General features: G+C 43.7%; 1 protein-coding gene and 1 non-coding gene across 2 annotated transcripts; both read right to left on the bottom strand.

Annotated features, from left to right (window-relative positions):
- Positions 1–255: 255 nt before the first annotated feature.
- Positions 256–22129, bottom strand: PPAN (peter pan homolog). Its single transcript, XM_077325820.1, has 12 exons — positions 21979–22129; positions 20336–20506; positions 18938–19039; positions 18023–18073; positions 17265–17435; positions 16098–16174; positions 14761–14868; positions 14252–14375; positions 13929–14007; positions 12035–12164; positions 11740–11903; positions 256–10618 (listed from the first exon to the last, which is right to left on the bottom strand). Exons 1-12 carry the CDS (start codon positions 21994–21996, stop codon positions 10218–10220), a joined length of 1596 nt encoding a protein of 531 aa, XP_077181935.1. The 5' UTR covers positions 21997–22129; the 3' UTR covers positions 256–10217.
- LOC143834625 (small nucleolar RNA U105B) lies at positions 18208–18289 on the bottom strand. Its single transcript, XR_013229872.1, has one exon. It is a non-coding gene; the product is annotated as a small nucleolar RNA U105B (small nucleolar RNA).
- Positions 22130–22882: the final 753 nt, after the last annotated feature.

Below are 22882 nucleotides of genomic sequence, written 5' to 3'. Positions count from 1 at the left end.
TTGCTGTGTCTACATTTATTTCTGTGATCATATAGTGCCCACTGATACAAAATTTGGGATTTTATAGCTAATACTCACTGGGGGGCTTCAGTCCTGCTGTTTTTTCATATGTCCGAAAGGCTAAGGTGGTAACAGTAAGATTAGTGTGAGATAGATACTGCCCATGAAATCCTTCCCCCACTGCCCAAACAATTTTCCATGCAATCTTGTTTAATTAAATCCGGTGATGGAAGCCATGAACAGACAAGACAAATCTTTCTGCAAACCTGAAAATATTCCAGGTTTTTTTTTTTTTTATAGAAAGTTTTTATTTTATTTTCCAGAATTGAAGAGTTGAAGACAGTAAGATACATGCAATCTACATTGTTAATACAGAGAAGGAGAGCTATACTCTTCATTTGATACACTTGGTTCCCCATTTTTAATCCCTTTTGTAAATAGTTCAGGTAAGGGCCCCATTGTTCTTGAAAGACCTCTTAGTGTCAGTTTGACTATCTTGGTAAGATCAGCTAGTTTATTCACCCAGTCTTCTGTCGAGGGTAGTTCTTACGTTTTCCATTTCTTGGCCAATTCTAGTTTTTCTGCCGTCGTCGCATAGAAGAAGAAGCTCTGTATGTGGGTTAGGAAGCACTGTGGAAAAACATTTTGGTTCCCTGTTTCAATCTTAAAAACCCTCTTCTCTCCATTTAAGATTATAAACTGGCTACAATATTATGGACTTTTACCCAAAGCTTATAGACTTTTTATAGACTTTTTCACGTTTGCACCACATTTAAAAAGAGAAGTCTACCTTGTTACCATCATTTCAACATTTGTTTGCATAGTTTCTGATAGTTTTAACAATCATAAACAGTTTATACTTAACGTAGTCCTAGAGCCCTCCACATTTTCACTAGAAAAAGGGAAAAAGGAAAAAAAAGAATAAGCCTGCTTAATTGTACAGAAAGGAGAGAAACAAATATGTATAGGTATACATTGTTAATACCAGAAATAATAAAATGGAGTCTTCATTAATTAATAGAATAGATTTTTCGTTAGTTATATTTACACCTCCTCAGTTAAAAACCTTCTTTTAGTTATGCATTAAGTTTAGGCTGAAAGTCACTACAGAGATATGCTAGATAATTCAAATTCAGCTATCATAGGAAATCTAAAACCCCACACTATAATATAAGCCCATTCCATTAGGTGTCTCCTTTTAGTTATGCTTTGATTTTGAGCTAGTAGGCAGTGCGAAATTAGGTTTAATAATACAGATTCAGCTTACTTAAAAGATCTTAGACCCCAGATTAACTTCTTAACTAGTTATATTGCCTATATGGCTGCATACAGGAGGTAAAAGAGGAAAGGAATTTCGACCACTGTGTTGCATTTCCATTCCCCAAGCTTCTTAAGGAGGTCTCATTTCGAGGCTTATTACGTCTTGTAGCTCCCGTTGACTAATGTTCTGTCCTATTGGTCTTTGGCTGGGAAAGTACAGTTGTAGTCTTTCCCTCGAAGTATACATCGATAAATCTTGAAGCAGTTGTACCTCCTGGACTCCAATATCAGTACAGATGTTTTTCCATGAAGCTCCTTTCAATCGATTGCTTTCACCGCAGATCCATATGTCTTTCTTGTGTATTGTTGCTTTGGAGTGGCTATATATCTTCTCAGGTAGGGTGTCCTTATCTGAGCTGCAAGACTCTGACATCCCCTTTTCCATCTCCATAATTTCAGATTCCTCTTCTGCTGGTAATTTTCCATCTTGTTTAAAGCAATCATCAGCCACTACCATTGGTTCATCATTCCTGTTAGAGACTTCTTCCTTAATGCCTTTAAACTCCATGAGCATATTTTTAAGTGAACCATTTAGAGATTCTTTCAGGTCTTGTGTTTGTTTATCTAGAAGATATGCAAATTTTTTAAACGAAAACATGTTCCAGGTTTGGAATTTTGTTAATCAATTATGCATATGTTGTTTCCAAAATATATTTGCAATTTTGCAGATAGCCAGTAGAGGTCCTACAGAGTCCTAACGAAAGCAACAGTCTGTTTTGAATTAAAGGAATGTTTCTAGAGCTTAGTTCTCGCGAGATTCCACGGCTCTAATCTCTCTTATCTTCGAAGACCAAAAACAGATATAATACTTATTAGTTTAAGTTGATTTAAGTCCTTCTTCGCTTAGAAAAGAAAATTAGCCTGCCTCATGATGAGGTGGCATCAAGCAGAGCCAGAAACGGGGGGAAGAGTAAAGACGGAGAAGCGGAAAAGCACTTGCATCTCTGCGTTGATTAATGACTCAATATCTTGGAATTTGGCTGCTTCACCCCCTCAGTGGTAATAAATCCTGTCACTCTGGCTTGTTTGGATTAGCGAGAGCAACTCTCCACGCCGAGAGTTCATTCCAGGGAAGAAGGTGCCGAGGGAAACCCCACTCACTGTTTGTAGGCTCGATCTGATGTCTGCCAGATGTTTTCGCTCCGGAGTTGTGGTGAGTTGAAGGTCTTGCTGGGAGGTGTCCAATTATCTTGGAAGATTAAAATAAGCTTTGTAGATTGCAGAGTTGAAAAAAGAAGAAAAGGAAAAAAGATTTTAAGATGGCGGACGGCGCTTGCTGGACCCTGTGCACACTGAGCTTACGTTCCAGTGGGAGATTAATTTCCCTGCGGAACAGAGAGGCCCCAGAGATTCACAAGGAATTCCTGAGAAGATTTATGGTTGGGTTAGCGTACCCAAAACCCGATTCTGTCAATCACAGCAGTGATTGACCCTCAGTGGAACAGGAGCTCGAAGTAATCGAGCTATCCAAGTGCCATGGCTCCGCCTCCCCAAGCAAAATATTCCAGGTTTGTGGGGTGGAACCTGAATCTCAAGGGGGGATTAAGTTCACCAAAAACAAATAAGCTGCACCTGTAGCCTTATGAAATAAATGCGTATAGTAGCTGTTGCTTGGTGGCCAGAACAGTACTGCCAATCTTCGAGCCTTGGTGTGACTCTGTAAAAGACAATGGGAGGGTGCATAGTCCTTTCCCAGGGGCATTTTGACCTTTAATAGATGATTCATTGGTGCCAGGTCCAGCAGCAACTACCAGGCAGTTTGCATGAGTCACTCCAGCACTGCTGCTTGCTTCTGTTCAATAGAAGCTGTTGTGCATGTGGTTCTCAAAGGACCTTGTAAGAAAATTTGAGCTTGGACTTAAAGATGGGATCCTGAGCCCTCTTTCAGGATTCACTGCCCCTGGACTCTTAGCCAATAACAGAAAAGGCTTATGGACCAATTACGAGCTTCCGTTAATTATTCATCTTAGGAGGAGCCTCAAGAGCATATATAAGCTGCCCACTTCCGATTGCTGTTGCTCAGTATTCCTGGTTCTAGTGAAATTATTGGTTTGTTGGAGCTGAGTGTCCATGTCTGACAATCCATGGATTTAATAGAAGTCACCCAATGACAGCGAGAGTGGTATAGTCGTTAGAGTTTCAGTCTACAATTTAGAAGACTAAGGTTCAAATCTCTCTGGATTACCTTGGAGCACTCATATACATTCAGCCTAAACTACCTTATAAGGTCATTGTGAGGATAAAATGGAGAAGAGGAAAACGATGTAAGCACGGGGAAGCACGGGTGCTGGTGCATAACTAGGCGCACACACAGGCCTGCCCCCCCCCCTGCAGTGCGGCGCTGGCTGCTTCAGCCTGGAACGGACGATTTGGATGCCGGTGCGCACAACCCTAATAAACTGCTTAGGCTCCCCACTGAGGAGAAGGGCAAGGTATAAATGTAGTAATTAATAGAGCTGGAGATGGGGGGTGGATAGAAGACAGCTTGATAGATGGGTGGGAAGCAGAGAAGGAAGCATGGAAAGGTGAGGCTACAGGAGATGGCCGGAAATAGTGTAGGGAAAATGAGGTGCCCTCACTGATTCCCCACTGTACAACTAGGCCTGGCTAGACGTTTCTGAAAGGAGAGGCTGCCAGAGTGAAGGAAGGAAGACAAGCCGAACACAGAGGGGCAGATAAGAGTATTAAATCTGTGGGTCCAGAAGAGACATGGACACTTCAGCTCCAAGTAGCAGGGAACAGGAGGAAATGAGGTGGCTGTGCTGCTGCTGATTCTGGGGAAGAAAAGCAAGTAGGCAAGTGGTAGTGAGTGGAAAGAGACCTACTGCTTGCCCTAGTCTCCGGTGGAAAGAAGGTGGGCAGAGTGTTGTCCAGGAGGTGCCTTTATTCCACCACCCCCCTTACAGAGTTTTCTAGGGGCCCCATCTGTTAGCATCTGAAGGCCAAAAACAACTGAAACAGTCTGCCTATAAGATGCTAATTGCAGTCTTTTTGTGCAGTCTTAATTTGCCCTGGTGCTGTGCAAGGAAAAGAAGTTAATCTTTCAGTCTCCATGCAATCTTGCTATGTGAAACCAGCTCCCTTAACATATACCTAACGTTTTAAAAGCCAACTTGGCCTTGTAACCAGTGGGGTGGAGGTAGGCGGCAGTTCCTGGGGAGATAACCTCACCCACCACGCCTTTGCTGCTCGGGCTGAAAATTCCACCTTGCTACATTGTGGTAAGAGCCTCTTGTGGCGCAGGGTGGTAAGGCAGCAGAAATGCTGTCTGAAGCTGTCTGCCCATGAGGCTGGGAGTTCAGTCCCAGCAGCCGGCTCAAGGTTGACTCAGCCTTCCCTCCTTCCAAGGTCGGTGAAATGAGTACCCAGCTTGCTGGGGGGTAAACGGTAATGACTGGGGAAGGCACTTGCAAGCCACCCCATATTGAGTCTGCCATGAAAACGCTAGAGGGCGTCACCCCAAGGGTCAGACACAACCCGGTGCTTGCACAGGGGATACCTTTACCTTTACATTGTGGTAAGCAGACTAAAAATGAGAGGAAAGAGTTAATATTTGGAAGCAAGGTGATCTGCCTCCTGGTGGTGTCTGGGGGTAACAAGCCCGGTGGTGATGCAGTTGTTGCTGTTAGAACCTCTAGGCCCAAGTAGTAGATAGTGTGGGATCGGGAGGGATCTTCCTAAATTCTCATTATAACACACACACACACACACATTTATATACTGGCATTAGGTCTCATGTATGGGCATTTGCATACAGCTTCTATTTAGCTCCTTTACAGTCACAAAGTTGAAACCTTAGAGCTGAATTCAAGTTCAGATGTGCACGTAATCTGAATTAGGATCAGGAACATGAATATATTTTCTCTCTCTCAGGCTACTGAGACATCTCATCCCCTCACAGCAGGTCTTCCTTAAAGTTCTGGAAGGACTTTTAAAATTTTTGCAAAATGTCTTGGAGTGATGATTTAAATATGCATTTTTATTTATTTTATGTAGTGCAAACTACTTTGATCATTGTTAAATTGAAGGGATGCCTATAAATACACATATTATAATAAATAATCAAGTACTGGGGTGTTTTGAGTTACCAGTATTCTTAAATCAAGGGCCATTCCACACGAGTTCAAAGTAGCAGAAGGCTTGCAAATGGTAAACGCTACTAATTTGCCGTTCCGCATCACATCGCACACAATCTGCAACAGTCCTGCAACACTAGAGCTAAAATTGCTTTGTTGTAGCGATTTCGGGTGAATCCAGAAAAGTGGATTCACCCTCAAAATCTCTACACTCCTGCCAACAACCTGCAACACTTGCAAAAAAGGCCTGTGCATTCTCAATGTAGCGGCTGCAACGAAGTCCCTCCTCCTGGCCCTCTCCTCCGAACTTCCGGCAAAGCGATCGCCATTTTTTTCCCTCGGAGCAAGTGGGAAAAGCAACGAACCAGCGAGGCTTCATTCACCCAGCGAGGCTTCTCCAGCTACAGTCCCTCCACAGAAGGGCTTTAAAGCTCCCCTAAGTTCCCAAGCACAACACAGCCTTGTTTGCAAGTTCCCTTTATTTTCGGCCGAAAATCGCACCCGTGCAGGGGGGGGGATTTTTTTTTCACTCGGGGGAGCGTGGTAACGATGACTCGCCAGCTCACACGCCTGCTAGATGGGTCTCTACGTTAGGAAGAATCAAGGCATATTCGTTGCAATGTGTGTGTGTGTGTGTTTTTTTTTTTTAAACCTATGCTTAAAGGGAAAGGGGCTTTTCCGGAGCATAACAACTGCCCATTGGCTGTTTGTTTGATTGACGGCCAGGGGCGGGAACAAGCACAGAAAAAATTGCTTCCTTTCTAGCGATTTTTGCCGAGACCGGAAACCTGTGGGGAACGAATGAAACGCTACTGGATTCCACTACAAATGCAGGTATGCGGAACGCCGAGATTCCACTATTTAAAATAGCATTTCCACTTTGTGAAACCAATTGGCAATATTGGTCCTTGTGCGGAAAGACCCTAAGTTTGGTAGGAGAATGCAATATTTCCTTTGGGAGAATCCAAATAAGAGCACAATTTCCTAAATCTTGATAATAAGAATGATTTCTCATTTCATCCTGTTGGCCTTTTTAACCCTCATCCTTTTTACCTTCACTTAATCTTCATTTGTCATGACAACTATTTCACTTCCTAAATTGTTCTTGGCAAACCAATTTATTTTTCATTTTCTAGAACAGCTGGTTCTTCTTGTGTGGCTGCAGTGCTTTTGATTTTTAAAATGGCTTATGGGGTCTATATTTTAGTGTTCTCGTAACAGTGAAAATGTCTGAACTGGCAGCACAGAATATTCACAAGCATATTGGATGGTTCAAGAACAACACTGTTTATCTTTGCAACAGACAGCAGTGTTAGGTGGGCTGCAGTTGAAACCTGTCATCGGAATACCTACAGGGTGCACTGGAAGCAAGTAATGACGCAGCACCCTTTTATTTCCCCTAATTCTGCTTCCCCCATTTGATCCTTCCACCAGACCCGCAAGGCGGATTAGGCTAAGTGTATCTGGTTCAAACTCATTTAGCCTAGCAAAATTCATGGGGAAAGTAGAAATCCAAACCAGTGGTTCCCAACTGCTACCCTCTGCTTTGAGAGTGAGATAAACGGACAACCAATATCATTTTAATCCAGTGTTTCTCATTAACACAGCTGAATTTCAATTTCTTCAGATAATTAGCTAACGGGCGACGAAATACTTCAAACTTAGGACACACCAGAAGTATATGGTACAAAGTGTCAGGGACACTACATCCATGTAAACAGTATCTCTCCTGAGGGGAGATCTTCAAAAATCTTCTTCGGGTGACATTTGAGGGAAAGATGTTTAAGCGAGCTACTAGAAATGCTCTTCTAAACTGGTGTGTCTCCAAAATTTGGAGATACATAGGCATGGATTTGTAAGATAAGGGAATATCCCAGAAGCGGGGAGAACATACACTGTTGTTAGAGGAGCCCAGAATCTGTGTATCCTGATCTTCTAGTCTGTGATATTAGTTTTAGTATCATCCTTTCGTCTTGCATGCTAAGGGATGAGATGTCCAGACCCATAATTTGAAGTTTTTTTGACATTTTGCCCAGCCAGCTGAAAGAATAAGGGTCACTCAAAAGGTTAATTAACAAACTACCTGTTTGAGCATGGAAATGAATTTTTAACCAGTATTTAAAGGACTGAAACCAAGCCCGGACTTCTAGACTCTGTTGGCCAAATTCTGTGACAAGTGTATGATTGGCCACACAGTTTGGGACTCCTAGCAAATTTCTGAAAAAGAAGGATTGGATGTTCTCTAATTTATTATTAAATGCATTCATTGATATTGGGATTCCATAAAGAATCTGAGGAATTATTTTGGCATTGTAGATTTTAATGGCTGCTTGAAGGTTTTTGTTGCCTTTTTGATGATAAAACTTGGCTAAAAGGGACAACTGGCCTTTTGCAGATTTGATTGTTTTTTCTCTATGGTTGGCCCAACTGTTATTATAAGAAAAGTTTATGCCTAAATACTTGTAGTGATTGACCTGTTCTATATTTTTACCATTTATTATCCTGGGAAACTTATATCAGGTCTTTGCAAATACCATGATCTTCATTTTTTCAAAGTTTATTTTTAGTTGATTGTCACTACAGTAATCTCTGAATGACTGGAGATAGCGTATAAGGCCAACTCGAGTTCTAGATAAGATAACTGTGTCATCTGCATATAAAAGAAGTGGAGTGGGTCTTTTGCCAAGAATGGGGGGATGATCATTAACTTTGTCAAAATAGAAGGGTAAGTCACTTAAGAAAAGGTTAAATAACTGAGGGGCAAGGATGCAACCTTGTTTCACTCCTATGTTTATTTGGATTTTTGGTGTTAAATTTCCCTCAGCAGAATATTTGACTTGGCAGTGGTTGTTATGATGGAGCTGTTTTAATAGAAAGAGTAGACGCTGGTCTATGTCTAGATTGTTTAATTTTATCCAGAGTTTCTCTCTGGAAACTGAGTCAAAGGCTGCTTTTAAATCAATACAGGCAACAAATAATTTGACCCTCTTAGGTTTGGTGTATTTCTGGCTTAAAAAAGCTAAAATAGTACAATGATCTAAGGTAGTGTATCCCTTCCTAAACCCTATTTGCTCTGGCCCTATTATGTAATTGTTGGATGTCCAGTTTATAAGTTTAATGGCCAGATATTTTGCAAAGAGCTTACCTCCAACTGAGTGGCCCATACTATCCTGATCTTGGAATCTAAGTTGGGTTCACTCTGGTTTATTATTTAGATGGGAGACCATAGAATACCAGGGTTGTGAGGCAGTCAATGGCAAACCACTAGTTTGTCTCTTGCCTTGAAAACCTTACAGGTTTTCAACTTGACAGTGAAGGGGAAAAAATTAGAGATAGAGTTTCCATACGGAATCGATTATGCTCTATGAAATCCATTAAGTTTATATTTCTGCTTGTAAGCCTTTGGGACCAAGGAACAGCTATTGTGCAATTCCAATGGTCCTTGTCCCACACAGGGCTTTTGGCACATGATTATGAAATCAAGTTGTGAAACAGGCCAGCCTGACTCTTAATTACTGCTCTCTGAGAAGTACCTAGAATCTTCCATGAAATTTACCACACCAGTACAGGCTTCTGAAGAACAGGCTGTTTGATCTGCAAATTGTGTTGTAACACAGACTGGATTTTTTTCCCTTATGCCCCCCTAGCTGGTTAGGGTGGGGCTTGGATACAGAGTATGGGTATGAGCATAGAGATAGAAATACTGGAATTATACATTTCCTTTCATTTCTTGCTTGATGTGGACATCCACTGATCTCTGGCAGATCTGATGGTGGCCAGCCCTGATCCTCACCCTCCCCCCTCCCAAGAAAGAGGGAGACCAATGTTTACAGCTATTGTGAGTTTGGGAGTGCGACAATTATGTGCATTAGGGATGATACACGTATGTACAATTAAATTCTACGGCCAATACAAGGGTCACACCATGCACGACAAGGGTAGGCATGTGCAATCAGACTGGGACAATGTTTTAGATAACAAGGCCATGGTAAGGAGAGGAGGAGACAGGCTTCAGCTCATCTTATACACACGCTCACTTGTCCTGTTTCATAAAAACAGGCCTCCTCCACACTTTCCATGCGGATACCCTAGTCCAGGGGTAGTCAAAACTGCGGCCCTCCAGATGTCCATGGACTACAATTCCCATGAGCTCCTGCCAGCAAATGGAAATGGGTATGGAAATCTAATTTCAGACCTACATAATTCCAGGTTTTGGGGTAGTGTTGGACCATGTTTTAACTGATAAATTTTTAATTGTAAATGATTTTTATAGATTTTATGTATGGGGGTTTTAAATGTCAGCCACCCTGAGATCTTTGCAGGAGAGTAGTGGCCTAAAAATCCAGTAAATAAGCTGCTTTCCTGAACATACTGAATGGGCTGGCTATACCTGGGGTGTAACCCTGCCCTGCTGTTTAGATGGACAGGTAACATACATACATTCTTAGAAAAGTACCCTCCTGCCTAAGCTAGTAAATCAGCATTTCTGCTGCAAATGAGGCCAGTGAGATCAGTGGAGGGCTGGGAGTGGGAAGAGATGGAGGTAGCATTGATCGAGGATTCATACTTGCATGCTGCAAGTTCTAGCAGCCGTCTATTTTCTCCATCGTCCCACGCCTGTGTCTTCTTCTGCAGTGACTGTCATATGACCGCAGTCAGCTGCCATTTCTAGCCAGCATCTACCTACGATCATCCCACACAGATCCAAACCAGTTTTCTGCACAGCAGACACAAGCCTGATATAGACACACACACGCACAATTTGGGGAGCCTGTATATTACAAAAGAACAAATGCCAAGTGCAAGGACGGTCCCAGAGCACTACGCTAGCCCTTTCCTCCCCGGACGTCTCTGCTTTCTAAAGGCTCCTTTTCCCTTTGGCACCTGCTTCCTCAACAGTCCAGGCCTGCCCTGCCTCCGGGCCCCCTGAGGTTTTGAACCACGCTGCTGTCCTGGTCTTTGGGCTTGCTTCCGCTTGGCATTCCGTGCTCTTCCCGGCTGCCTTGCATCCTGCTGCTGCTGCTGCTGCTTTCTAAGACCAGGCGAGTTTCTTGGCTGCCAGCCCTGCCTGGGCCGTGGAATCTTCCTGTGCTTTACCTTTGGGCTTGTGCCTCCAGGGGCTGGGTTCTGATCTTCGCCGGAGCGGGAGTATTTACCTCTTTTTCGGGGCTTCATAGGTTGGCCGTGGCCTCTTTTCCTCTTGGCACTTTGTGGGAATAAATCTAGAGTGGGTGCAGCAAAGAAGAGCATCAGCAAGGAGGCAGTGAGGACAGGCACTGCTGCACCAACAGCAAGTGGGGATCTACAAGTGGGCTGCTCCCCAATCTTTTCTTGGAAGAACAATAGGAAGAAGGACGGCATCAGATGCAAATGGAGAATGGAGCTCCTGCTTCTGTCATTATTGTGTAGAAGGAATATTAGCAGAGACAGTTTTTCAAATCGAAAATTGCAAAGACAGAGAAAAACTGCTCCTGTTAACTTTCCTATAAAACTCTGAAGCCTTCCTAGGTTTTACTTTGCGTCTCCATACAAACCAAAAGAATACGGCAGACATATGTAACTACATTAAGTGTGTCCAGGGTTAGGGGTAAATGTGGGCACTAATGCTGAGAATGTTCCAGCGGGCTAACATAAATTATGAACTACACAATGCAACTATGTCAATCATTAAAGACAAAAGCCATCACAAGTGACCAACATCCTGTTTCTGCTTCATTTGGTTGCATGGAAAGGTCAGCAATCAAGAATCTGAAGTTTTGGAATCCTATACTAACCATCCATCAAAAACTGGACCTCGGCTGGAGCCAGGGACTTCTCTGTCCTGGCCCCCATCTGATGCAATGAGTTCCCGGGGAGATCAGGGCCCTAATGGAACTAAGACAGTTCCGCAGGGCCTGCAGAGGGAAGCTCCTCCACCAGGCATTTGGTTGAGGTCAATGGGAATCAACAACACCCACTGGGCCCCCGAACCTCCTTCCCAGGAATCCATGCACCTGACTTGGGCAACCATAGCCCTGTTTCATTGTTATTCTCTTATTATTATTATCATCATTACCATTGCCTTTCTTTCTATTCAATATAAAAAAACTGAGTTTGATGTATAGTTCCTTTATGTTTCATGTGAACCGCCCTGAGCCTCAGGGAAGGGCGGTATACAAATGTAACAACAGAACAAACAAACCAATGACTGGGGAAAGGAATGGACATGGACTTCACACATGCACATGCTTCTCTATTGGAGGCATCAGAACATTTATTGGGGGTGGGGTGTCGGAGCATGCTCAGAACTGAATTCAACCAAATGTTCCATCCCTCCCATCAAGAATAAGTTGCTGACACCAACCTTCGTCAGGCTCTTCTCCCACTTCCTGGCGGTAATATTCTGTATCATCATCCTCTGATGGTTCATCTGCATTCTGGTCCTCCTGCAACCCAGGATCCTCTGCATCACTGTCTCCTCCTTCTGCTTGCTGCTTCTTTTTCTTTATCCCCTCCAGGCTCTTCTTCCTACAGCCCCCAAATCAGTGACACAATCAAGCACACACCTTCCCACACACCCCAGGCATGGCTCTAGGCTTCAAGAGTGCTGGGACAAAAACTGTGCCAACATCCAGTCCCCCACCCCCAAACACACACACCTGTGAGCTGCCCTCTGTCCCTTCTTTCGTTCCACATCTGCTTCCTGCTTCTGGCGACGCTCAGCCTTCAGCTGCAGCTTCTCTTCTTTCCTCGCTAGGGCCTCCTGGATTTCCTGCTCAGTCTTGTGAACTGTAGGTAGGAGTCAGAACTGGAGTGGATGTGAAGTCACACAAGGCAAGAAATACACACAGTTAACCCCCTCCTCCTTCTTGGCTGTCTGCTTGGACTGACGCACAATGCAGTTGGATATAATCTTTCTGGTGTTCCCGAAGGGTTCTCCTGATCCCACTGGAAGCAATGGAAGACTGCCACTGTCCGAGGCAGGAAGTGGAAGCATTTAACATTTGCAGTTGCTTCCCCAAGGAGCCCTCCAAGCAGGGGCTACAACCAAACTCTGACAGTAATGATCTGGCCAAGATGAATGCTTTCAGGAATGCAGGGTGCATTTGTACAAGGATGTCGTAGGGCAACTCATTTAAGCAACTGACTTCCTCAAATCACTGGTGTTCAGTGCCACTGGGAGCTCCACCAGCAGAAGGTTGGTGCCACTGACTGTAGCAGTGGCATTCTTAAACGTGGGACTCGACTCTACTTTCACAGCCTTCACAGCCTTTAAGCATAACATAAGAACATAAGAGCAGCCCTGCTGGATCGGGTCAAAGTCCCCTCAGGTCCAGCATTCTGTTCATACGGTGGCCAACCAGCTGTCTCCAGGAAGCCCACAGAACCATCCTGCCTGTGCTTCCCAGAGGCATACTACCTCTGGTACTGAATAAATATCCATCTTGACTGGTAGCCACTAGTAGCCCCATCCTTCATGCATTTCTCCAATCCCCTTTTAAAGCCTTCCAAGTTGGCAGCCATGACCACGTTCTGTGGCAGCGAGGCTTTTCTGTCTTGGATCTCCCATCCTGTTTCAGGGGACAGAAAAAGTTTTTCCCTGCCCACTCACCTCAGCAGGCATAATCTTAAAGACCTCCACTGTATATTCCCTCAGCCAACTTGTTCTAGCTTAAGCAGCCCTGCCCAAGCTTGATAGGGCAGTTGCTGTAGCCCCCTGATCATCTTTTCTGCACCTTTTCAAGATCTATAGTGTTTTTAGACGTGGTGACCAGAACAATACACAATATTCATGTGTCATCTAGCTACAACTTGTATAAGTCCGACACAATAGTAAGCTTATTCTTTATGCCTGTTCTAAATATGGCCAGGATTAAATTTGCCTTTTTTTGCTTGCAGCAGCAGCATACTGGGTAGACATTTTCATATCTGTTTTCCTCTTAGTCTCTCTCTCCTCTTAAAACACAGATTTCTTCCTGGGTGGTGTTGTGGTTTTTAAATTTAAAAAAAGACTCACTGCTGGGGTGACCCACCTCAGCTTTATCTCAGGTCTGCTTACACAATCCGTACTTCCAGCTGTTTAATGTGATCTGGCCAGATACCTGATAATCTGCTGCTTTTGTTCATTTGGGATTGCAACAAAACCAAGCCCATTGAGCTACTAGCAATTCATAAGGGACCCAGAGAGACATGGGTTGTGCAAGCCCTGTTTACAAAGCCAATGAAGGCCTGGAACAGAAGAGACAGATCAAGTGCCCCTAAGCCAAGGAATGTTAGTTGTTTCTATCCTTTGCCAATTTATTGCTCTTGAAAACCCATGAAAGAATTTCAGACCTATTACTCCAGACTGTTATGAAGAGGTCCATAAAATACATGGGAGCGCTTCCAAGAGAGAACTGTGCTGCCCTTCCCCCACCTCTTCCATCTGCCCTGCTCTAAGGGCAGGCCTTCAAGGCATTGCTATTCACAACAGAAGGGCTCTACAAACAACCACTGTCTCCTTTCATCCTTGGTGAAAAAGATCCATGTGGATAACAGCCCAAGAATACTCACTGAAGCTGTGATACAGTACATTGCCCTGGCCTAAGCCTTCTTCCACCTTGACGAGCTGCAGCCTCATGCGAGGGCCAATCTGGATAGGGAGAAGACACGGCAAACCGATCAGGGAACAGAAATGCAGATAACACCCTCAGGCACAAAACAAAGACATCCTGGAAATCTTATTGCTGATATGCTTCCAGAGAGATGAACTGGAAGGTTTGAGATGGCGGCAACGGTAGTAAGATCTCAGTCTCCCGCTGCAGCGGCCTAGCCTTGTGCTGGACCCAGTACACCCACAACCTCCTCATGAGCAAGCACAGGGGCCTGTGACTGACCTCAGTAAGACGCACTGCACTCTGTTCGGATTTCATGTTCCCACGGCCTGCGTAAGCCTGAGGCAGCTCTGTGATGTTGTGACTGCCATCCTGCTCGGCTTCACTCTCGGAGAGGGCAACATCTCTATGCAGTGGAGTGAGAAGCAAAATATTTGTGTTCTTTTCTTTACTATGAATGACGTACCATATAAAACATACACTGGCCATATTTCATGTTTAAAAGAGAAAGGCAAAAGAGCGGGAGAGAAAAGTAAGAATGGGCAGAGAGAGAGAGAAGCAACAACAGGAAGCAAAACAGGCATTTTGAGTCAAGAGAAGCTCTGGCAGAACAGAAAAAAGAAGCCAACATAAGGAACAGGAGACAGGAGTCACAGGCTTACAGAACAGAGCATGAAGCACATATTGCAGCCTTCCCATAGTCACCACCCCATTTAGCCCCACTGAGAACCAACCGTCCTCATACAAGTGCTCAGGAGGAAGCTGGCCTTAACCCAGAGCTAATCTCTTACTTGACCAGCAGCTCACTGATGTCCTGAAGGCGGCTCATGTTGGGAAACTTCTCCTGCAGAAACTTCTTTAACCCTTTGCTCATCCCTACAGGCACCACTTTCAAACTGCTGCAAAACACCAGAAGTGGGAAAGGCTGTTTGTGAGGATTCGTGCAGACAGGTATGTCAATGTTACGGGAGGGAGGGAGCTCTGGAATGTATGCTTTCCATGCCTGGAGCACCAAAAACAACATCAGCTTCTGGGATCACAGGTGACCCCCCCCCCAACAGCTACTGTCTGTGATGAGGCTATTAATGTTATTCTGAACTGGACCAGATGGGACAGGAGCCCAACTCAGTGCATGGCAGCTTTACAAGAAAGCAGACTTGAGCTTTGAGGGAGATGTTTTTAGCTCCTTGCACCACTCTGGGTGATATTTCCTTCATCCTAGGCTAGCAGAAATTACTTGCATACATAGAGTTGATATCCAGCCTTCTGGCTGGAATTTATGTGTCTAAACTGGAAAAGGGGTGTAGGAGAACAGCATCCCTGATCTTGGCTAAGGTATTAAGAGAGGAGTTTGACAGACTCATCTGAAAGCAAAAACAGGAGACAAAAATTTGGAGCTCTCCAGACAGCACCGCCTTCCATTTCCAATTGCTTGGGTGCATCAGAGCGTTTACTCCAAAAGAAAATCAGAGACATCAGCAGACTATACTCTCATCATTTGAACCCAGGCACATCCCTAGGATGGGAATTTTCCTGTTCCTGTGCACAGGAGGTACAGTCTTTTATCTGCAGTCGCACCAAGGCAGTGCGGTGGACAGTGTTTGGAACGTGAGCCTGGGCTCAAGTCACAACTCAACCACTAGGTGACCAGAGTTTAAGCTACCTCACAGGTCTGTTGTGAGAAAAAAATGGAATATTCCACTCTCACTGGAAGAGGGACAATTTTTCTCCCAACAAGGCACTATATGGTGGGCATTTCTACAGGCTTGAAAGCACACATTTAAAAGATGCATTATGATATTAATACTCTATTCTTGTATCCTGCTCTTCTTAGGGTAGGTAATGCAGATGGAAACTCTGATGGAATACTCTATATGTCTTTCTCATCCAAGCCCACCTCATGGGGTTTTTGCAAGGACAGATGGAGAAGGGCACCTGAACATGTACCACCTGAGCTCCTTGGATGAAATAAAATGTGACAGGCAAGTGCTATGTCACCAATGAATGGCTGGCCCACAAGCCATTTTAGGCATCTCTTTTAGAAGCAGCTTGACATGTTGCCTGATCTTCCTTGCCAGGCACACACTTGGATTCAACCCATCTGCAGAACTTTAAAAAAAAAACTTACTAGTGACGGAATTCAAGCGTCTGACTGTCAGGGTCATAGCTGATCAACACACAGCGCTTGATGGCATTCAGGTTAACCTGGGGTACAAGGAACACATTCCATGAGAGCCAAGGTATATAACAGGGAGAAGATCTTTCTTTTGACTAGCAGTTAGGCCGTTGGTCTGAGGAGTGGTTTCTGCCCACCACTCCTGCTAAGAGCAACCAAGAGAACAGAGCGATAAAGCAGAACAGGGAGCACTGCCCAGTAGGCCTGCTTTCAAAACAAATCTGAGTCAGCAGCCAGGCTGAAAAAAAAATCTTTCTCCCACACACACACTCACTCTCCTCTGGCTATATTTTTATATACAGTGAGCACCGCTCAGCCAAAGAAACAAAGGGCTGTACTCCTGAATGACAGTGCGGTGAAGAAACCAGAGTTAAATCCCTGTGAATTTGGGTCAACAATTTGTCTAGTTCTTACCGAGTAGAAAATTTGCATCTTTACCATTTCAGGCTGCATCTTCCTTTAGAAAAGTCCTGACCTGAATAGCCCAAGAGAGCTTGATTCCTGTCAGATCTCAGAAGCTACACAGGGACAACCCTGGCAAGTATTGAATGGAAGACCTCCAAGGAGTTGGACTTAGTTCTTCTAAGCAACACTAGGGGTCATGATGCAGAAGCAGGCAATGGCAAACCACCTCCAAACATCTCTCACCAGGCTGCTAGACAAACTCAGAGCTTCTAGCTACATTACACACACCATACGATAAATGACTCTCCTTCAGACAGAAAGGATGTCTTTCATACGGAAGCTAGCATTTTCAAGCCTAGCCTCCTCACCAGCACATCTCTTTTCTATAAGTAAGTTTTTGGGTTTTTTTTTTTAACTAAGACACATTTGGTCACCTGATGGACAACACTCTGAACTTGTATGGCCCAGACCACAAGTTTACTATCTCAATAGGAACTAAGCCACACTCTCTCAGCCTCGTCTCCCTAAACAGGTCTAATTCGAAAACATGGACTAATCTTTGGCAGGATGCACCCATGGTAAATACACATTTTCTTGACATCAGGGCATAATTGGGGTGCATAAAACACAGAATTCAAAGCCCAGATAAACTTGAGTAGCAGAACACAGCCAAAAGCTTGCCTCTACACAATCTCCAGGCTAGAACACACTCACCCTGTGGACATTGATGGAAGGAAACATGTTTTGGAACATGCTGGCCATGACCTTGATGTGCATGCCTTGAAGGCCAAAGTTGTTGAGTATCAGGAGTGGGTGGTGGGTGAACTGCTGCTCGTGCATCCGATGCCGCTTCAGGGAAGATACAACATCCTTGATGAGTGAATACTGAAAAAAGAGCAGAGGGTTTGCACAGCAGAGAAAAGGAGCAATACTGAGGAGGAAGACAGCACAGGCCTGTGAAGCCTGAAACCCAAAATTCCCTTTTCAGAAAGGACTCAGTCAGGGCTGTACAAAATTCATGATTGTGAAGGAGCTCAGGATGCCATACTGGGTAGGTTTCAGTTTCCTGAACACCTACCCCTTACACCAGATGTCCAGCCCTTACATCAGATGTGCCTGAAATGGGGGGAGAGGGAGAAATCCTGCTACTATCATAGAAGCCAGGTGACTGGCTATGATTCCCAGTGATCCCTGGAAAAGCCAGAATAACGTATGAGACAAATTGCACAGGGCTGGTCAATTTGCATAGTTTTAGCAAACTGGATAATTTTTCTTAGCACAGACTTTCAGACAATATTAACTAAAATCTGCACTTTGATAAAGCATACAAAGACCTAAGCTTTAGCTCCCTACATAACACACCCCAGGGAAGAAAAGCCATAGATATAGCCTCTAACTAACAAGGTTTTCAGAGAGAGCTCCAGCCCCTTCTACCCTTCCCTACCAGAGACATCACCACCCCATGCTAGTACCTGAGTAACTCTGAAAGTCAGGGATGGTCCACCAGGAAGACGGAAAAGTTTCTAAGAAAGAAAAAAAAGTCAGCAGTAGAAAACATGGAAATCCAGGATACCCACTGCTCTACAATTCAACAGCCATGGTTACAGGCAGAGTGTCATCAGCAACACAACACATAGGAGTCCTGTGTACAGCTTGCTCCGGATGCATCAGTGCGTTTACTTTGAAGTGAATATCATAGATTTCACTCAGCAAAATGCATTGTCATCATTTGCATCTGGTCAGCAAGGAATTTAGTTGGGCATATAAAAACAATGAACAACAGGTATGTATACAGCAAAGAAGGGGGATGTCACATTTGGAACCAACACTAATCTAAGGCAGCAGATTTCAAGCTTTGTACTCCAGGATACTGAGATTCCTTAGACATTTAATAGAGCTTCTTCAATTAAGTGTTCAATGGCAGGCAAGCTTTCCTAAAAATCAGTTTGTCACCTAGCACTGATCATCCTGTTCTAGACACAGCCATTATGTAGCACGGCAAAGCAAGGTACCATGTGTGTTCAGGTGTAAGGATGAAAGCAGCAAGGCTAAGTAGGCTTGGCCAGTGCTGCATATATGAAATAACGATACATCCTAGAAGGTGTATCAGAATCCCCTGCAATACATAGGTAAGTAGGTAGCCTAGGAGTTTTAAGCCACAAAAGCAATGTCAATAGCCAAGCTGATAGGGAAAAGGTTTCTGAACATGGAACGTTTGAACATTACACAGATCAATGGAGAAAGGAATCAAGCTGCATGGTGCTCCAAAGACCAACTGAATAAGGGAGCAGCACAAATCCAAGAGTGTCTAAATTCCAGACTTGCCAGAGACTCTAATCTTGAAGCTATTGTTGCCCACCCTGAGTAACACTTAACTTGGCACTTACAAGGTTGACAGTGGTTGGGGTTTTGGTGAACACCAAGAAGTGAGTGATACCCAAGGGTCCAGCCATGGCCACAAAATCTTTCAGAGTGTTCTTCTTTCGCACCTGAAAGAGACAGACCCATGCCATGAGACTCACAAGGGCAAAATCCGGGATAGGGAAACCTCAACAATCATAAAGCTGCATAGGGTATTCTCCTGAATCATGGAATGTTTCAAACATAAACATCAGTTTTAAAATCTAAGTGTAATATCAGCAAATGTTTGTAGGGTTCATCATTCTGTTGATCACAGTCTCCATCTTGTTTCTCCTGTCTGCCATTTCAGCAAAAACTGTATGCCTGCCAACACAGCTGTCTCTCACAAATAAAGGCACACAAGCTGATTTATGGATAACAATTCAAATTGCATAAAAAACTGATTTGTATAATTAAGTCAATGTTTTTGTTTGTATGGCTATTATGGCTCTGATTTCAACAATAAATTCATCCATTCATTTAGTTTGTTTTCAAAGATTTCATGACCACAGAGATTGGACATTGATGTTAAAGAACTCTGAGCAGAGCTAATTTTTCTGTCCATGGATGGTAACGAAAAAAAGGTTTAAGAAGCATTACTGATTGTAATCATCTGGCTGAGGAACCAAACAGAAAGGATCAAAGTCTATTCTTTTCTCTCTATAATTTCCATGTTACCGTTTAGTGACCAGGGGGACAGGGGAGGGATATAATCAATTTTTTATCTTCACAGACAACCATTAAATTGAATTTACTTCAGAACCAGGATTCAAATTTAGGAGCCCCAATTTTCATTCTTCTACTCTATTTCACAAGACCATCAGTAGGCCTGGTCTTCTTCCATGCATTTTTAATACATTTTTTAAAGAAATCACCCAAATTAAAGCCTTGCTATATTACCCAGAAAGGGGCCACATAACAATCTTGTACTCCCAACCACAATTAACATTCCCTACTCTTCCACAAAGCAAATTTCCAATGTAATATCAATTAACCTTCTTCTTAACATTTTTTAAGTTATTTTGGCTATTGGCGTAATCAATAAATGGTGGCCACCTTCTCCAACACATATAATCTGCATTCATTTCTTTCTTCCAAAGCTGTTTATATGCAGTTAATTTATTCATGACCTTTGAAATTCTATTTTCCCATGCATATAGTTCAGGTAAATCATCTTGCACCCAAAGATAAGCAATCAACATTTCAGCCAAATGCAACATATTAAGTATTTATGCATTTCCCTCACAGACCCTCTCAAATATCACCTTAAAAACAGCATTGGGCCAACATCTTGTTTTTTGCACATTCTTTGAATAATCATGAACCAAAGTACAATCCTCCCCACAACACTAAGCACAGTGCATAACCCATCTATCAAACACTACCTTGAGATTAGTAGCTGTATATGGCTCCATCACACGCCGGACATCCAGAATGAGTTGCTGCAGATTTTTACCAATATGACCCCGGTGAAAGACAAAGGAGTGAGGTACAGTGCTATATTCCTCCTGAGACCGATGCTGGGCTGCTGCACGCTCTTTCTTCTGATTCTTTGTCTGCGGGGAAGCCGAGGAAAAATGACATTAAAAATAGTATAGAATGGGAGAACTCCTAAGAATCCATTGTCCCACTCAAAATTCTCTCTCACACCGAATAGCCCTTTCCAAAGAGCCCCAGCTACAGATACTTGGAATTAAAAATCATAAGTCAATATTGGAAACATAATTCTGGAATATGATCCTTCAAACAGTCATGCCATCTGAGAATCTTGGTAATTTCAAAGCATGACACATTTATAACAGCACTGATATGATTGTTTGGCATCCTATTAGGAACTATTGAGATTTGAAAAACTTATGCCAGTGTAAAATAGCAAACTGATGAGGCAGATGTACCAGTGTTAAGAAGATTTTGTCTTGGTAGGTCTTTTGAAAGAGAGGCAGTCAGCTGGGTGCAACTAACCACCATGTTCAATGATAGAAGCAAGTCCTTGCATAAAAGAACTAGTCAGCAATTTTGTTTTCTTCTTCAAGTTGTGGAGAGGCATTGCTTCTCCATTGCTTCAGCCATTTGAACTATTTTACTAAACTACTATTTAAATGAGATAGGCACCCCTAGTATGGGGGCAATGTGGATGATGTATGTTAATTCATAAGGAAAACAAGACAACTGGTGTTTTCTAAAGGTTCATATGTTGGACTAGGACAGTGCAAGCTAGCTCAATCTCCTCAAATTTTAGAAGCTAAGCAGGGTCAACTCTGATTCATACTTGGATGGGAAACCACCAAGGAAGTCCAGGGTTATCAACACAGAGGCAGTCAATGGCAAGCTACTTCTGAATGCCTCTTGCCTTGAAAATCTTATGGGGTCACTGTAACACATGCGACTTGACAGCACTTTCCACTACCCCACCAACAAAACATCTCTACTCTATAACAGTTTTTGCCGGAATAAAAATCTAAATATTCATCATACCAGCTATGATTATTTCTTATTCCGTGGATTAACACAGCAACTCCTTTGGATCATTACAAGATGCATTTTAATTACTTTAAAAAAACAACTCTACACTAAACCAGAAAGCCTCAAAATTGTCCTTTCCCCACAATCATGTCCTTATCCAGCCAGGACGTTTCAAAAGCCCTTCTACTCAAACCCATTTAACTCCGGCCCTCGTACTCAACTCATTACCAGGAAGGGCAGTGTTGTACGGTGCTCTTAGCAAGAAGTCAGTGCCTAGGAAACCTGAGTTGTAACCTGCTCCCGTTTCCAACTCACTTTATCTCGGCCGGCCCCCAATCTCTCTCGCAACCCTCCTCACAAAGGAGGGAAGAATTACGCACGTTATTCTGAGCTCCTTGGGGAGAAAACGAGATAAAACTACAACAGCCTGGTGCCTTTTCCCTTCCCCTACAGTCTCCCCCCCCCCCCCCCGGGAAACTACTATTACTATCACAAGCCGCTCTTGGACCTCCATCCCAGGTTTCCTCCGTTCCCTCACAAAGCAAAAGCAAAAGCAAACCCTCACTTTGTTTAGCCGCCCCATCGCGCTCACACGTTCTTTCTGCTTCTCTCGCACCGGCCATGCGGCACCCAGCAATTTTGGTTCGCGTGTGCTTCGCTTTCAGCCTTCCGGTTTCCCCCTCGCTCCCGCCCCAAATAGTTCCGGCTCTATGCTCCATCCGGCTGGCTCTTGAGCGTCAAGCGGAGGGTGCTTTAAAAAAAAAACCCAGCAGCAGCAGCAGCTCGGATTTCTCTACCCGCCATGGATTCAACACATAGCCTGGGATGAGAAATGCCTGGCTACTTGGGGCATAGAGCCCTAAGAGAATGTGTTTGCGTGAGTGGAGGGACTTCATTAAGTGTCATAGTGTAGAGTCCAAACTCTAAAGGAGCCTTTTCCTCCAGAGGAATTGACCCCTATAGTCCGCAGATCAATTTTAATTCCGAGAGATCTCCAGGCCCCACCTGGAGGATGGCAGTCTTATTTAACAGGCAGAAGATTTCCCTCTCTGCCCAGGAATGCTTCACAAGCCTTGCAGCTTTTGAAGGTACAAATGCCTATTTAAAAAAGGCAGCAACCCTGATGTGAAAGGAGCATTGTAATAGTAGTAACAGTAATGATGACAGTGGTATTAAGATAGATTTAAATGAATAGCCGTGTTGGTCTGAAGTAGAACAATAAAATCAGAGTCCAGTAGCACCTTTAAGACCAACAAGGATTTATTCAAGGCGTGAGCTTTCGAGTGCAAGCACCCCCCTCCTCAGACTATGATCTCCTTACATGACAGGGAATATATAGCAAAAATCAGTTCTGTTACATCTGTGTCACAACCAGATACAGCCAATGATAATGATAATCCTTTGTCAAAACAGCCACTCAATCCCCTAGAATTCAGTGTACTAAAGTACCGAAGGGTGCTTGCACTCGA

This window comes from Paroedura picta, chromosome 3 (genome assembly GCF_049243985.1).
Source record: "Paroedura picta isolate Pp20150507F chromosome 3, Ppicta_v3.0, whole genome shotgun sequence".
NCBI lineage: Eukaryota > Metazoa > Chordata > Lepidosauria > Squamata > Gekkonidae > Paroedura > Paroedura picta.
This window is presented reverse-complemented; position numbering and strand designations above follow the sequence as displayed.